The sequence below is a fragment of the Sebastes fasciatus genome, chromosome 23, assembly GCF_043250625.1.
Source record: "Sebastes fasciatus isolate fSebFas1 chromosome 23, fSebFas1.pri, whole genome shotgun sequence".
Classification (NCBI taxonomy): domain Eukaryota; kingdom Metazoa; phylum Chordata; class Actinopteri; order Perciformes; family Sebastidae; genus Sebastes; species Sebastes fasciatus.
The window spans coordinates 209,818-227,378 of NC_133817.1; the positions used below are offsets into that span (position 1 = coordinate 209,818).

Sequence of the window (17,561 nt, forward strand, 5' to 3'; positions counted from 1 at the left end):
ATATAACACATTTACTGCCTTTATATATATATATATACAGTATATATAATACATTTACTGCCTTTATATATATCTATATACAGTATATATAACACATTTACTGCCTTTATATATATATATACAGTATATATAATACATTTACTGCCTTTATATATATATACAGTATATATAACACATTTACTGTCTTTATATACATATATACAGTATATATAATACATTTACTGTCTTTATATATCTATATACAGTATATATAACACATTTACTGTCTTTAAATATATATATACAGTATATATAATACATTTACTGCCTTTATATATATATATACAGTATATATAATACATTTACTGCCTTTATATATATATATACAGTATATATAATACATTTACTGCCTTTATATACATATATACAGTATATATAATACATTTACTGTCTTTATATATATATACAGTATATATAATACATTTACTGCCTTTATATACATATATACAGTATATATAATACATTTACTGCCTTTATATATATATATACAGTATATATAATACATTTACTGCCTTTATATACATATATACAGTATATATAATACATTTACTGCCTTTATATATATATACAGTATATATAATACATTTACTGCCTTTATATTTATATATATATATATATACAGTATATATAATACATTTACTGCCTTTATATACATATATACAGTATATATAATACATTTACTGCCTTTATATATATATATACAGTATATATAATACATTTACTGCCTCTATATACATATATACAGTATATATAATACATTTACTGCCTTTATATATATATACAGTATATATAATACATTTACTGCCTTTATATACATATATACAGTATATATAACACATTTACTGTCTTTATATACATGTATACAGTATATATAATACATTTACTGCCTTTATATACATATATACAGTATATATAACACATTTACTGCCTTTATATACATATATACAGTATATATAATACATTTACTGCCTTTATATACATATATACAGTATATATAACACATTTACTGCCTTTATATATATATACAGTATATATAACACATTTACTGCCTTTATATATATATATACAGAATATATAACACATTTACTGCCTTTATATATATATATATATATACAGTATATATAACACATTTACTGCCTTTATATATATATACACTATATATAACATATTTACTGCCTTTATATATATATATACAGTATATATAACACATTTGCTGCCTTTATATATATATAGATATATACAGTATATATAATACATTTACTGCCTTCATATATATATATACAGTATATATAATACATTTACTGCCTTTATATATATATATACAGTATATATAATACATTTACTGTCTTTATATATATATATACAGTATATATAATACATTTACTGCCTTTATATATACATATATATATATATACAGTATATATAATACATTTACTGCCTTTATATATATATATACAGTATATATAATACATTTACTGCCTTTATATATATATATACAGTATATATAATACATTTACTGCCTTTATATATATATATATATATATATATACAGTATATATAATACATTTACTGCCTTTATATATATATATATACAGTATATATAATACATTTACTGCCTTTATATACAGAATATACAGTATATATAATACATTTACTGCCTTTATATACAGAATATACATTTATATATATGTTTATATACTGAATATACATTTATACAAACATATATATACAAACATATATATATACACATATATTTAAATATATATATACATATATAAAAATATATATATATATAAATATAGACTGTATATATGTATGTATATATATATACATATACACACAGTATATATACACATATATATATACACACATATATATGTGTGTATATATATATATATACACACATATATATACAGTATATATATGCATACATATATATACTGTATATATATATGTTAAATATATAAATATATACTGTATATTTACATGTATATATATATATACATACACAGTATATATATATAAATATAATATATATACACATATACACAGTATATGTGTGTATATATACTGTGTGTATATGTGTGTATATATATATATACATACACATACTGTGTGTATATATATATGTATGATTAATGTGATTAATGTGAGCTCTGTGGGTTGACCTGAGGAGGAACCAGAGTTTCATACTGACTCTCTCTCTCTCCCAGCAGCACGGCGCCCTCTGCTGCCGGTCAGCGGAACCACAGGAGACACCTTCAGTAGTTTTATCATTAACACGGACTGTAGAGAGCTGACAGTAAACACGTCACACTAGAGAGCTGTCAGTAAACACGTCAAACTGTAGAGAGCTGTCAGTAAACACGTCAAACTGTAGAGAGCTGTCAGTAAACACGTCACACTAGAGAGCTGACAGTAAACACGTCACACTAGAGAGCGGACAGTAAACACGTCACACTAGAGAGCGGACAGTAAACACGTCACAGTAGAGAGCTGGCAGTAAACACGTCACAGTAGAGAGCTGGCAGTAAACACGTCACACTAGAGAGCTGACAGTAAACACGTCACACTAGAGAGCGGACAGTAAACACGTCACACTAGAGAGCTGGCAGTAAACACGTCACAGTAGAGAGCTGGCAGTAAACACGTCACAGTAGAGAGCTGGCAGTAAACACGTCACAGTAGAGAGCTGGCAGTAAACACGTCACAGTAGAGAGCTGACAGTAAACACGTCACAGTAGAGAGCTGACAGTAAACACGTCACACTAGAGAGCGGACAGTAAACACGTCACACTAGAGAGCGGACAGTAAACACGTCACACTGAGGGAAGGTTGTAAAAGTTTAATGACATCAGAGCGGACAGTAAACACGTCACACTGAGGGAAGGTTGTAAAAGTTTAATGACATCAGAACAATGCCAGCTATCTGCACATCATGACCGATATTATCAGTCTTTAAAACATCATTTTTAAAAATGTCTGACAGAAAAAAAGACATCTATCTACAATACAGTAAAAAATTAAAAGTATAAAAATATATTACAAATCTCAAGTATTTACAAAGACAGCTTCTCTACACGCGTCTAACTGTCTAACAGTCACACTGGTGTCAGTTCGTTCTCAGTCTACTAACTAGCTTCATCTCTTCTACAGGACCGGACCTCTGGAAACATCTCCTCTACAGAACATCTGGAAACTCATTATCTCCTCTACAGGCCCTTTGGAAACATCTCCTCTACAGAACATCTGGAAACTCATCATCTCCTCTACAGAACATCTGGAAACTCAGCATCTACTGCACTCAGCACGGGAGGCCTCACAGCTAAACTCCCAGCATCCTCTGGGAGACGGAGGAGGAGGGGAGATGAAAGGTTGGATTAGCAGGAAGTGACAGTGGAGTTCCTCTGGAGGAGGTCAGAAGAACATCCTGGAGGGAAAAGAGAGAGGTGTTATTACAACATCACAACAACAACATCACAACCACACACACACTCAACACCCACCCACCTGTAGATGTTGGGGTCCAGCAGCACGGCGGTGTCTGTGGGGAGCTTGGAGAGGTGAACCACCTGAGTCTTCTGCTGCAGTCGGTCACTCTCATTCACCCAAACATCTGGAAGTCTGACACACAGTGAAGAACACATTTACATATCTGGCAGTCTGACACACAGCGAAGAACACATTTACACATCTGGAAGTCTGACACACAGTGAAGAACACATTTACACATCTGGAAGTCTGACACACAGCGAAGAACACATTTACACATCTGGAAGTCTGACACACAGTGAAGAACACATTTACACATCTGGAAGTCTGACACAGTGAGGAACACATTTACACATCTGGAAGTCTGACAGTGAAGAACACATTTACACATCTGGCAGTCTGACAGTGAGGAACACATTTACACATCTGGAAGTCTGACACACAGTGGAGAACACATTTACACATCTGGCAGTCTGACACAGTGAGGAAGACATTTACACATCTGGCAGTCTGACACAGCGAAGAACACATTTACACATCTGGCAGTCTGGCAGTGAGGAACACATTTACACATCTGGCAGTCTGGCAGTGAGGAACACATTTACACATCTGGCAGGGACCAAAGAAACGGACACCAAGCTGCTCCTCTGAGTTTTGCTCAGCTTTCCATTTAATTTTTAATATTTCTTTTAGCCATTTAACTGATAATTCTTATTTTCGGTTAACGGTTATTATAATAATAATAATTCTAAAGGTCTCCATGAGAGAGTGATGACAGGAGGAGGAGCAGGTCTTACATGTCTTCAGGTGTCCAGTGCAACAAGACCTTCACTTTCCCAGAGTCCTCCTTCCTCCTGGCTATTACCTGAACACACAAACACACAAGTAACGCTCTGCTGCACAGAATGACATCACTTCCTGCACTGGCTAACATGTGTGTGTGCGTGTGTGTGTGTCTGTGTGTGTGCGTGTGAGCCCACCGTGCTGTGGAAGACCACACTGTGTCCGTTTCCCAGACTCTCGATGTGTGTTGCCAGGTTGAGGCAGATGGCTCGATGGCGGATGGCGTCCATAGTTTGAGCGTCAAAGAAGTCGTGAGGTCGGGCTGAAAATAAAAACAAGAGTTTGCGGTTACGGGGCATTTAACCATATATATATATATATATATATATATATAACCACGTAACCAGGCTTATATATAACAAGAAGACAAACCACAGTGACATGTGTGTGTGTGTGTGTGTGTGTGTGTGTGTGTGTGTGTGTGTGTGTGCGTGTGCGTGCGTGTGTGCGTGTGCACGTACGGAGGGAGCGTCGGTGTTTGTTCTTCAGTTTCCTCCTCTTGTTGAGGCCGGCCTTGGACGGAGACTCCTCCTTCACTCGGCCCTGGTTGGACAGTTTGGATGAACTCTGGGAGCTGAAGTGCGTCGGGACGTGACGGGCCAGCCCCCCCTGAGACGCAAACGTGGCGTTGCAGCCCCCGACCACACACTGCAGGAGCACACAGCACGTACACCGTTACATACAGAGTGATGTGAGGAGTGTGTGTGTGATGTGAGGAGTGTGTAGAGTGTGTAGTCACCTTGAAGGGCTTGTCTCCGCTGTGGGTCAGCATGTGTCTCTGCAGCCAGCTCTGACTGGTGGACGGAGTGTTGTACACCTTACAGCCCTTCCACAGACACACAAACACCTGTATGACACAAACACGCACACACACAGGTCAACACACAGACAGAGTAGTACTAGTAGTACTAGTAGTGGTGGTATTAGTAGTAGTAGTAGTGGTGGTGGTGGTATTAGTGGTAGTGGTGGTATTAGTAGTAGTAGTAGTGGTGGTGGTGGTATTAGTGGTAGTGGTGGTATTAGTAGTAGTAGTAGTGGTGGTGGTGGTATTAGTGGTAGTGGTGGTATTAGTAGTAGTAGTAGTGGTAGTGGTGGTATTAGTAGTAGTAGTAGTGGTGGTGGTGGTATTATTAGTGGTGGTAGTAGTAGTAGTAGTAGTGCTAGTAGTGGTGGTGGTATTATTAGTGGATGGACTTGGACTTATATAGCGCTTTTCTAGTCTTCCGACCACTCAAAGCGCTTTACACTACATGTCAGTATTCACCCATTCACACACACATTCATACACTGATGGCAGAGGGTACTAAGGTGCCAACTTTGCCCATCAGGATTTAATCTAAATACTCATTCACACACCGATGGCTCTGCCTCCGGGAGCAATTTAGGGTTAAGTGTCTTGCTCAAGGACATATCGACATGTGACCCGGAGCAGCCGGGGATCGAACCACCGACCTTCCGATTGGTGGACAACCTGCTCTACCCTCTGAGCCACAGACGCCCATAGTAGTAGTAGTAGTAGTAGTAGTAGTAGTGGTAGTAGTAGTAGTAGTAGTAGTGGTAGTAGTGCTAGTAGTGGTGGTGGTAGTAGTAGTAGTAGTAGTAGTAGTAGTAGTGGTGGTGGTGGTATTAGTGGTGGTGGTGGTGGTGGTATTAGTGGTGGTGGTGGTATTATTATTAGTAGTAGTAGTAGTGGTGGTGGTGGTGGTATTAGAAGTGGTGGTGGTATTAGTAGTAGTGGTGGTGGTGGTGGTGGTGGTATTAGAAGTGGTGGTGGTATTAGTAGTAGTAGTGGTGGTGGTGGTGGTGGTGGTGGTGGTATTAGTAGTGGTGGTGGTATTAGTAGTAGTAGTGGTGGTGGTGGTGGTGGTGGTGGTATTAGTGGTGGTGGTGGTGGTGGTATTAGTAGTAGTAGTGGTGGTGGTGGTGGTGGTATTAGAAGTGGTGGTGGTATTAGTAGTAGTAGTGGTGGTGGTGGTGGTGGTGGTGGTGGTATTAGTAGTGGTGGTGGTATTAGTAGTAGTAGTGGTGGTGGTGGTGGTGGTGGTGGTATTAGTGGTGGTGGTGGTGGTGGTATTAGTAGTAGTAGTGGTGGTGGTGGTGGTGGTATTAGAAGTGGTGGTGGTATTAGTAGTAGTAGTGGTGGTGGTGGTGGTGGTGGTGGTGGTATTAGTAGTGGTGGTGGTATTAGTAGTAGTAGTGGTGGTGGTGGTGTGGTGGTGGTATTAGAAGTGGTGGTGGTATTAGTAGTAGTAGTGGTGGTGGTGGTGGTGGTGGTGGTATTAGTAGTGGTGGTGGTATTAGTAGTAGTAGTGGTGGTGGTGGTGGTGGTGGTGGTGGTATTAGTGGTGGTGGTGGTGGTGGTATTAGTAGTAGTAGTGGTGGTGGTGGTGGTGGTATTAGAAGTGGTGGTGGTATTAGTAGTAGTAGTGGTGGTGGTGGTGGTGGTGGTGGTGGTATTAGTAGTGGTGGTGGTATTAGTAGTAGTAGTGGTGGTGGTGGTGGTGGTGGTGGTATTAGTGGTGGTGGTGGTATTAGTAGTGGTGGTGGTATTAGTAGTAGTAGTGGTGGTGGTGGTGGTGGTGGTGTATTAGTGGTGGTGGTATTAGTAGTGGTGGTGGTATTAGTAGTAGTGGTGGTGGTGGTGGTGGTGGTATTAGTAGTGGTGGTGGTATTAGTAGTAGTGGTGGTGGTGGTGGTGGTGGTGGTGGTGGTATTAGTAGTGGTGGTGGTGGTGGTATTAGTGGTGGTGGCGGTATTAGAAGTGGTGGTGGTATTAGTAGTAGTAGTGGTGGTGGTGGTGGTGGTGGTGGTGGTGGTATTAGTAGTAGTAGTGGTGGTGGTGGTGGTATTAGTAGTAGTAGTGGTGGTGGTGGTGGTATTAGTAGTGGTGGTGGTGGTGGTATTAGTGGTGGTGGCGGTATTAGAAGTGGTGGTGGTATTAGTAGTAGTAGTGGTGGTGGTGGTGGTGGTGGTGGTATTAGTAGTGGTGGTGGTATTAGTAGTAGTAGTGGTGGTGGTGGTGGTGGTGGTATTAGTAGTGGTGGTGGTATTAGTAGTAGTAGTGGTGGTGGTGGTGGTGGTGGTATTAGTGGTGGTGGTGGTATTAGTAGTGGTGGTGGTATTAGTAGTAGTAGTGGTGGTGGTGGTGGTGGTGGTGGTGGTATTAGTAGTGGTGGTGGTGGTGGTGGTGGTATTAGTAGTGGTGGTGGTGGTGGTGGTATTAGTAGTAGTAGTGGTGGTGGTGGTGGTGGTGGTATTAGTAGTAGTAGTGGTGGTGGTGGTGGTGGTATTAGTGGTGGTGGTGGTATTAGTGGTGGTGGTGGTATTAGTAGTAGTAGTGGTGGTGGTGGTGGTGGTGGTGGTGGTGGTATTAGTAGTGGTGGTGGTGGTGGTGGTGGTATTAGTAGTGGTGGTGGTGGTGGTGGTATTAGTAGTGGTGGTGGTGGTGGTGGTATTAGTGGTGGTGGTGGTGGTGGTGGTGGTATTAGTGGTGGTGGTATTAGTGGTGGTGGTGGTGGTGGTATTAGTGGTGGTGGTATTAGTAGTGGTGGTGGTGGTGGTGGTGGTATTAGTGGTGGTGGTGGTATTAGTAGTGGTGGTGGTGGTGGTGGTGGTGGTATTAGTAGTAGTAGTGGTGGTGGTGGTGGTGGTATTAGTAGTGGTGGTGGTGGTGGTGGTGGTATTAGTAGTAGTAGTGGTGGTGGTGGTGGTGGTGGTGGTATTAGTAGTGGTGGTGGTGGTGGTGGTGGTATTAGTAGTAGTAGTGGTGGTGGTGGTGGTGGTGGTGGTGGTATTAGTAGTGGTGGTGGTGGTATTAGTGGTGGTGGTGGTGGTGGTATTAGTGGTGGTGGTGGTGGTGGTGGTGGTGGTGGTGGTGGTGGTATTAGTGGTGGTGGTGGTGGTGGTGGTGGTATTAGTGGTGGTGGTGGTGGTGGTGGTGGTATTAGTGGTGGTATTAGTGGTGGTGGTATTAGTGGTGGTGGTGGTATTAGTAGTGGTGGTGGTGGTGGTGGTGGTATTAGTAGTGGTGGTGGTGGTGGTGGTGGTGGTGGTGGTATTAGTAGTGGTGGTGGTGGTGGTGGTGGTATTAGTAGTGGTGGTGGTGGTGGTGGTATTAGTAGTAGTAGTGGTGGTGGTGGTGGTGGTGGTATTAGTAGTAGTAGTGGTGGTGGTGGTGGTGGTATTAGTGGTGGTGGTGGTATTAGTGGTGGTGGTGGTGGTGGTATTAGTAGTGGTGGTGGTGGTGGTGGTGGTGGTGGTGGTATTAGTAGTGGTGGTGGTGGTGGTGGTGGTATTAGTAGTGGTGGTGGTGGTGGTGGTATTAGTAGTGGTGGTGGTGGTGGTGGTGGTATTAGTAGTAGTAGTGGTGGTGGTGGTGGTGGTGGTATTAGTAGTGGTGGTGGTGGTATTAGTGGTGGTGGTGGTGGTGGTATTAGTGGTGGTGGTGGTGGTGGTGGTGGTGGTGGTGGTGGTGGTGGTGGTATTAGTGGTGGTGGTGGTGGTGGTATTAGTGGTGGTATTAGTGGTGGTGGTATTAGTGGTGGTGGTGGTATTAGTAGTGGTGGTGGTGGTGGTGGTGGTGGTGGTGGTATTAGTAGTGGTGGTGGTGGTGGTGGTATTAGTAGTAGTAGTGGTGGTGGTGGTGGTGGTGGTGGATTAGTAGTGGTGGTGGTGGTGGTGGTGGTATTAGTAGTGGTGGTGGTGGTGGTGGTGGTGGTGGTATTAGTAGTAGTAGTGGTGGTGGTGGTGGTGGTATTAGTAGTAGTAGTGGTGGTGGTGGTGGTGGTGGTGGTATTAGTAGTGGTGGTGGTGGTGGTGGTGGTATTAGTAGTGGTGGTGGTGGTGGTGGTGGTATTAGTGGTGGTGGTGGTGGTGGTGGTATTAGTGGTGGTGGTGGTATTAGTGGTGGTGGTGGTGGTGGTGGTATTAGTGGTGGTATTAGTAGTGGTGGTGGTATTAGTAGTGGTGGTGGTATTAGTAGTGGTGGTGGTGGTGGTGGTATTAGTGGTGGTGGTGGTGGTGGTGGTGGTGGTATTAGTGGTGGTATTAGTAGTGGTGGTGGTATTAGTAGTGGTGGTGGTATTAGTAGTGGTGGTGGTATTAGTAGTGGTGGTGGTATTAGTAGTGGTGGTGGTGGTGGTGGTATTAGTGGTGGTGGTGGTATTAGTGGTGGTGGTATTAGTGGTGGTGGTGGTGGTGGTATTAGTGGTGGTGGTATTAGTAGTGGTGGTGGTGGTGGTGGTGGTATTAGTGGTGGTGGTGGTATTAGTAGTGGTGGTGGTGGTATTAGTAGTGGTGGTGGTGGTGGTGGTGGTGGTATTAGTAGTGGTGGTGGTATTAGTAGTGGTGGTGGTATTAGTAGTGGTGGTGGTGGTGGTGGTATTAGTAGTGGTGGTGGTATTAGTAGTGGTGGTGGTGGTGGTGGTATTAGTGGTGGTGGTGGTGGTGGTGGTGGTATTAGTGGTGGTGGTATTAGTGGTGGTGGTGGTGGTGGTATTAGTGGTGGTGGTATTAGTAGTGGTGGTGGTGGTGGTGGTGGTATTAGTGGTGGTGGTGGTATTAGTAGTGGTGGTGGTGGTGGTGGTGGTGGTATTAGTAGTAGTAGTGGTGGTGGTGGTGGTGGTATTAGTAGTGGTGGTGGTGGTGGTGGTATTAGTAGTGGTGGTGGTGGTGGTGGTGGTATTAGTAGTAGTAGTGGTGGTGGTGGTGGTGGTGGTGGTATTAGTAGTGGTGGTGGTGGTGGTGGTGGTATTAGTAGTAGTAGTGGTGGTGGTGGTGGTGGTGGTGGTGGTATTAGTAGTGGTGGTGGTGGTATTAGTGGTGGTGGTGGTGGTGGTATTAGTGGTGGTGGTGGTGGTGGTGGTGGTGGTGGTGGTGGTGGTGGTGGTGGTATTAGTGGTGGTGGTGGTGGTGGTGGTGGTATTAGTGGTGGTATTAGTGGTGGTGGTATTAGTGGTGGTGGTGGTATTAGTAGTGGTGGTGGTGGTGGTGGTGGTATTAGTAGTGGTGGTGGTGGTGGTGGTGGTGGTATTAGTAGTGGTGGTGGTGGTGGTGGTGGTATTAGTAGTGGTGGTGGTGGTGGTGGTGGTATTAGTAGTGGTGGTGGTGGTGGTGGTGGTGGTGGTGGTATTAGTAGTAGTAGTGGTGGTGGTGGTGGTGGTATTAGTAGTAGTAGTGGTGGTGGTGGTGGTGGTGGTATTAGTAGTGGTGGTGGTGGTGGTGGTGGTATTAGTAGTGGTGGTGGTGGTGGTGGTATTAGTGGTGGTGGTGGTATTAGTGGTGGTGGTGGTGGTGGTGGTATTAGTAGTGGTGGTGGTATTAGTAGTGGTGGTGGTATTAGTAGTGGTGGTGGTGGTGGTGGTATTAGTGGTGGTGGTGGTGGTGGTGGTGGTATTAGTGGTGGTATTAGTAGTGGTGGTGGTATTAGTAGTGGTGGTGGTATTAGTAGTGGTGGTGGTGGTGGTATTAGTGGTGGTGGTGGTATTAGTAGTGGTGGTGGTATTAGTAGTGGTGGTGGTGGTGGTGGTATTAGTGGTGGTGGTGGTGGTGGTGGTGGTATTAGTGGTGGTGGTATTAGTGGTGGTGGTGGTGGTGGTATTAGTGGTGGTGGTATTAGTAGTGGTGGTGGTATTAGTGGTGGTGGTGGTATTAGTAGTGGTGGTGGTGGTATTAGTAGTGGTGGTGGTGGTGGTGGTGGTGGTGGTATTAGTAGTGGTGGTGGTGGTGGTGGTGGTGGTGGTATTAGTGGTGGTGGTGGTATTAGTAGTGGTGGTGGTATTAGTGGTGGTGGTGGTATTAGTAGTGGTGGTGGTGGTGGTGGTGGTGGTATTAGTAGTGGTGGTGGTGGTGGTGGTGGTGGTGGTGGTATTAGTGGTGGTGGTGGTATTAGTAGTGGTGGTGGTATTAGTAGTGGTGGTGGTATTAGTAGTGGTGGTGGTGGTGGTGGTATTAGTAGTGGTGGTGGTATTAGTAGTGGTGGTGGTGGTGGTGGTATTAGTGGTGGTGGTGGTGGTGGTGGTGGTATTAGTGGTGGTGGTATTAGTGGTGGTGGTGGTGGTGGTATTAGTGGTGGTGGTGGTGGTGGTATTAGTGGTGGTGGTGGTGGTGGTGGTGGTGGTGGTGGTGGTGGTGGTGGTGGTGGTATTAGTAGTGGTGGTGGTGGTGGTGGTGGTATTAGTAGTGGTAGTGGTGGTGGTGGTGGTATTAGTAGTAGTAGTAGTGGTGGTGGTGGTGGTGGTGGTGGTGGTGGTGGTGGTGGTATTAGTAGTGGTGGTGGTATTAGTAGTGGTGGTGGTGGTGGTGGTGGTATTAGTAGTGGTAGTGGTGGTGGTGGTGGTATTAGTAGTAGTAGTAGTGGTGGTGGTGGTGGTGGTGGTGGTGGTGGTGGTGGTGGTATTAGTAGTGGTGGTGGTATTAGTAGTGGTGGTGGTATTAGTGGTGGTGGTGGTGGTGGTGGTGGTGGTATTAGTAGTGGTGGTGGTGGTGGTGGTGGTGGTATTAGTAGTGGTGGTGGTGGTGGTGGTGGTGGTATTAGTAGTGGTGGTGGTGGTATTAGTAGTGGTGGTGGTATTAGTAGTGGTGGTGGTATTAGTGGTGGTGGTGGGGAGATTACTGTACATGACGGTGATGTTTAATAGTTGTTTCCAGACAGAGACATTGTCTCCTCCTATATAAAGCTAAGCACATGAAGACACCCGGAGACCAGGCAGTAACCTGAGAGACGGAGACACTGACCCCTCCTCTCTGTCCGTCCACATGTGAGGTCCTGATGTGTTCTGCCAGGTCGGGGCTGCTGAGGAACAGCAGCTGGCAGTGATCCCAGCAGCACGTGTAGCTCAGAGGCTTCACGCCCACCGCCGCCGAGACGCTCCCCGCCACCGCACCGTGACCGTTCAGCATCGCCGGGGTGGAGCGCCCGCTGGACGCCGTGCTCTCCATGTCCATCAGGGTGCTGCTGATACTGGAGGACACAAAGACAGACACAGACAGACACATAGACATTATGACTTTATTATAACAATGACTTTATTATTGTAATATTATGACTGTTTCCAAAACGTTAGAGTAACGTTTTGGAAACATTGGGGGAACATTGGGGGAACATTGGGGGAACGTTCTCCAGGAGCCCTTCAGCTAACGTTAACAGAACGTTCCTCTTACCCGGTAACATACCATACTATGTTTATTATTAATTATAGTTAATTATAGTTATAGTTACCGGTATATACCGGTTTATACCGGTATATACCGGTAACTATAACTATAATTAACTATAAGTTAAAAGTGTATGGTAACATACCGTACTATGTTACCGGTAACATAATCGAATCGATGTTACCGGTAACATAGCGTACTATGTTACGGGTATGTTACCGGTACAAACCGGTACAAACCGGTAACATACCGGTATAAACCGGTACAAACCGGTAACATACCGGTAACATACCGGTACAAACCGGTAACATACCGGTAACATACCGGTAACATACCGGTAACATACCGGTAACATACCGGTATAAACCGGTACAAACCGGTAACATACCGGTACAAACCGGTAACATACCGGTACAAACCGGTAACATACCGGTACAAACCGGTAACATACCGGTATAAACCGGTACAAACCGGTAACATACCGGTAACATACCGGTACAAACCGGTAACATACCGGTATAAACCGGTACAAACCGGTAACATACCGGTAACATACCGGTACAAACCGGTAACATACCGGTAACATACCGGTACAAACCGGTAACATACCGGTACAAACCGGTAACATACCGGTACAAACCGGTAACATACCGGTACAAACCGGTATAAACCGGTACAAACCGGTAACATACCGGTATAAACCGGTACAAACCGGTAACATACCGGTATAAACCGGTACAAACCGGTAACATACCGGTAACATACTGGTACAAACCGGTAACATAGTACGGTATTTTCTGGTATGATATGGTAGAACCGGTAAACATCAGTAGCTAGGTACCAGTCTCAGTCAGCATGATGCTGAGACCTCTCACTCTGACCCGGTTAGTTAGAGACCAGGTCTACTGGGGGTCTGAGTTGTAGACCAGGTCTACTGGGGGTCTGAGTTGTAGACCGGGTCTACTGGGGGTCTGAGTTGTAGACCGGGTCTACTGGGGGTCTGAGTTGTAGACCGGGTCTACTGGGGGTCTGAGTTGTAGACCGGGTCTACTGGGGGTCTGAGTTGTAGACCGGGTCTACTGGGGGTCTGGGTTGTAGACCAGGTCTACTGGGGGTCTGGGTTGTAGACCAGGTCTACTGGGGGTCTGGGTTGTAGACCAGGTCTACTGGGGGTCTGGGTTGTAGACCAGGTCTACTGGGGGTCTGAGTTGTAGACCAGGTCTACTGGGGGTCTGGGTTGTAGACCAGGTCTACTGGGGGTCTGGGTTGTAGACCAGGTCTACTGGGGGTCTGAGTTGTAGACCAGGTCTACTGGGGGTCTGGGTTGTAGACCGGGTCTACTGGGGGTCTGAGTTGTAGACCAGGTCTACTGGGGGTCTGAGTTGTAGACCAGGTCTACTGGGGGTCTGAGTTGTAGACCAGGTCTACTGGGGGTCTGAGTTGTAGACCAGGTCTACTGGGGGTCTGGGTTGTAGACCGGGTCTACTGGGGGTCTGGGTTGTAGACCAGGTCTACTGGGGGTCTGGGTTGTAGACCAGGTCTACTGGGGGTCTGGGTTGTAGACCAGGTCTACTGGGGGTCTGGGTTGTAGACCAGGTCTACTGGGGGTCTGGGTTGTAGACCGGGTCTACTGGGGGTCTGAGTTGTAGACCGGGTCTACTGGGGGTCTGAGTTGTAGACCGGGTCTACTGGGGGTCTGAGTTGTAGACCGGGTCTACTGGGGGTCTGAGTTGTAGACCGGGTCTACTGGGGGTCTGAGTTGTAGACCGGGTCTACTGGGGGTCTGAGTTGTAGACCAGGTCTACTGGGGGTCTGGGTTGTAGACCGGGTCTACTGGGGGTCTGAGTTGTAGACCGGGTCTACTGGGGGTCTGGGTTGTAGACCGGGTCTACTGGGGGTCTGGGTTGTAGACCGGGTCTTTAGGGTCTGAGGCCTCAGAGGGTCAGTAGAGAGGAGGGGGTCTGACCCACTAGGGCCTCAGACCGGGTCTGTGGTTCTGGTTCTGGTACCGACCTGTCCTCTGAGTCCATGCGGCTCAGCGGCTCCCCGGTCCCGGTCCCGGTCTCCTGGTCCCGGATGGGCTCCGTCGCGGTGCTGGTCTTTGTCCTCTCGGAGGACACGTTGTCCGGGTTGGGGGGGTCTCTTTGTTCCTCTCTCAGGACCCGGATCCGGGTCGAGGAGTCCTCCGGAGCGGACTCGGTGCTGCTCGGTAGACCGTCCTGACCCGGTTCCACCAGGTCCTCTCCGGGTCCCCCCTCTCTGTTCTGGACCGGTCCCGGTAGACCCGGACCAGCGGACCGGGTCTCCTCCATGCTGCTGGTCTCTCGGGTCTCTGCCGGGTCCTGCTGGTCCGGATCGGCCTGCTGCTGGTCCGGTTCTACCGGTGGACCGGCTCCGTGTAGGTCCTCGGTGGGTTGGGAGTCTGGTTCTGGTTCAGTGCTGATCTGAGCCATGGTGGATCAGAACCGGGTCTGAGGGTCTGAGGTTCTGTTAGCAGCTAACAGCTAGCTGCCGGTTCCTCTGTTAGCTAACCGCGGGGGGTGATGACGTAGCGCACCGCGTGGCCACAGCTCGTCTACTGACAGAGAGAGGTCTCACTCTGTCCTCTATTCAGAGAGAGGTCTCACTCTGTCCTCTATTCACAGAGAGGTCTCACTCTGTCCTCTATTCAGAGAGAGGTCTCACTCTGTCCTCTATTCACAGAGAGAGGTCTCACTCTGTCCTCTATTCACAGAGAGGTCTCACTCTGTCCTCTATTCAGAGAGAGGTCTCACTCTGTCCTCTATTCACAGAGAGGTCTCACTCTGTCCAACATTCAGAGAGAGGTCTCACTCTGTCCTCTATTCACAGAGAGGTCTCACTCTGTCCAACATTCAGAGAGAGGTCTCACTCTGTCCTCTATTCAGAGAGAGGTCTCACTCTGTCCTCTATTCAGAGAGAGGTCTCACTCTGTCCTCTATTCACAGAGAGGTCTCACTCTGTCCTCTATTCAGAGAGAGAGGTCTCACTCTGTCCTCTATTCACAGAGAGAGGTCTCACTCTGTCCAACATTCAGAGAGAGAGGTCTCACTCTGTCCTCTATTCAGAGAGAGAGGTCTCACTCTGTCCAACATTCAGAGAGAGGTCTCACTCTGTCCTCTACTCAGAGAGAGAGGTCTCACTCTGTCCTCTATTCACAGAGAGAGGTCTCACTCTGTCCTCTATTCACAGAGAGGTCTCACTCTGTCCTCTACTCAGAGAGAGAGGTCTCACTCTGTCCTCTACTCAGAGAGAGAGGTCTCACTCTGTCCTCTATTCACAGAGAGAGGTCTCACTCTGTCCTCTATTCACAGAGAGGTCTCACTCTGTCCTCTACTCAGAGAGAGAGGTCTCACTCTGTCCTCTACTCAGAGAGAGAGGTCTCACTCTGTCCTCTATTCACAGAGAGGTCTCACTCTGTCCTCTATTCACAGAGAGGTCTCACTCTGTCCTCTATTCACAGAGAGGTCTCACTCTGTCCTCTACTCAGAGAGAGAGGTCTCACTCTGTCCTCTATTCACAGAGAGGTCTCACTCTGTCCTCTACTCACAGAGAGGTCTCACTCTGTCCTCTATTCAGAGAGAGAGGTCTCACTCTGTCCTCTATTCACAGAGAGGTCTCACTCTGTCCTCTATTCACAGAGAGGTCTCACTCTGTCCTCTACTCACAGAGAGGTCTCACTCTGTCCTCTATTCACAGAGAGGTCTCACTCTGTCCTCTATTCACAGAGAGGTCTCACTCTGTCCTCTATTCACAGAGAGGTCTCACTCTGTCCTCTACTCACAGAGAGGTCTCACTCTGTCCTCTACTCAGAGAGAGAGGTCTCACTCTGTCCTCTATTCACAGAGAGGTCTCACTCTGTCCTCTATTCAGAGAGAGAGGTCTCACTCTGTCCTCTACTCACAGAGAGGTCTCACTCTGTCCTCTACTCACAGAGAGGTCTCACTCTGTCCTCTACTCACAGAGAGGTCTCACTCTGTCCTCTATTCACAGAGAGGTCTCACTCTGTCCTCTATTCAGAGAGAGGTCTCACTCTGTCCTCTATTCAGAGAGAGAGGTCTCACTCTGTCCTCTATTCACAGAGAGGTCTCACTCTGTCCTCTACTCACAGAGAGGTCTCACTCTGTCCTCTATTCAGAGAGAGAGGTCTCACTCTGTCCTCTATTCACAGAGAGGTCTCACTCTGTCCTCTACTCACAGAGAGGTCTCACTCTGTCCTCTATTCAGAGAGAGGTCTCACTCTGTCCTCTATTCACAGAGAGGTCTCACTCTGTCCTCTATTCACAGAGAGGTCTCACTCTGTCCTCTACTCACAGAGAGGTCTCACTCTGTCCTCTATTCAGAGAGAGAGGTCTCACTCTGTCCTCTACTCACAGAGAGGTCTCACTCTGTCCTCTATTCAGAGAGAGGTCTCACTCTGTCCTCTATTAACAGAGAGAGGTCTCACTCTGTCCTCTACTCACAGAGAGGTCTCACTCTGTCCTCTATTAACAGAGAGGTCTCACTCTGTCCTCTATTAACAGAGAGAGGTCTCACTCTGTCCTCTATTAACAGAGAGAGGTCTCACTCTGTCCTCTACTCACAGAGAGGTCTCACTCTGTCCTCTACTCACAGAGAGGTCTCACTCTGTCCTCTATTAACAGAGAGAGGTCTCACTCTGTCCTCTACTCACAGAGAGGTCTCACTCTGTCCTCTATTAACAGAGAGGTCTCACTCTGTCCTCTATTCACACAGAGGTCTCACTCTGTCCTCTATTCACAGAGAGGTCTCACTCTGTCCTCTATTCACAGAGAGAGAGGTCTCACTCTGTCCAACATTCAGAGAGAGGTCTCACTCTGTCCTCTATTAACAGAGAGGTCTCACTCTGTCCAACATTCAGAGAGAGGTCTCACTCTGTCCTCTACTCACAGAGAGGTCTCACTCTGTCCTCTATTCACAGAGAGGTCTCACTCTGTCCAACATTCAGAGAGAGGTCTCACTCTGTCCTCTATTCACAGAGAGGTCTCACTCTGTCC

At 46.3% G+C, this 17,561-nt stretch overlaps 1 protein-coding gene across 1 annotated transcript; it reads right to left on the bottom strand.

The window, feature by feature from the left end:
* Positions 1-2,925: 2,925 nt before the first annotated feature.
* Positions 2,926-15,116, bottom strand: aebp2 (AE binding protein 2). Its single transcript, XM_074625022.1, has 9 exons — positions 14,542-15,116; positions 12,109-12,334; positions 5,114-5,221; positions 4,836-5,022; positions 4,512-4,636; positions 4,329-4,396; positions 3,550-3,663; positions 3,371-3,469; positions 2,926-3,260 (listed from the first exon to the last, which is right to left on the bottom strand). The coding sequence occupies exons 1-8, from the start codon at positions 14,979-14,981 to the stop codon at positions 3,457-3,459; spliced, it is 1,281 nt and encodes a 426-aa protein (XP_074481123.1). The 5' UTR covers positions 14,982-15,116; the 3' UTR covers positions 2,926-3,260; positions 3,371-3,456.
* Between the last annotated feature and the right edge of the window lie 2,445 nt (positions 15,117-17,561).

Bases quoted from the DNA above. Each gene is read 5' to 3' on its own strand.
- aebp2 (XM_074625022.1), bottom strand. From the start codon at position 14,981: ATGGCTCAGATCAGCACTGAACCAGAACCAGACTCCCAACCCACCGAG. The intron at 5,023-5,113 runs GTGACTACACAC...GTGCTCCTGCAG, and splicing joins GCGGAGACAAGCCCTTCAAG to TGTGTGGTCGGGGGCTGCAA. The intron at 4,397-4,511 runs GTGGGCTCACAC...TTGTGTGTTCAG, and splicing joins GTGTGGTCTTCCACAGCACG to GTAATAGCCAGGAGGAAGGA.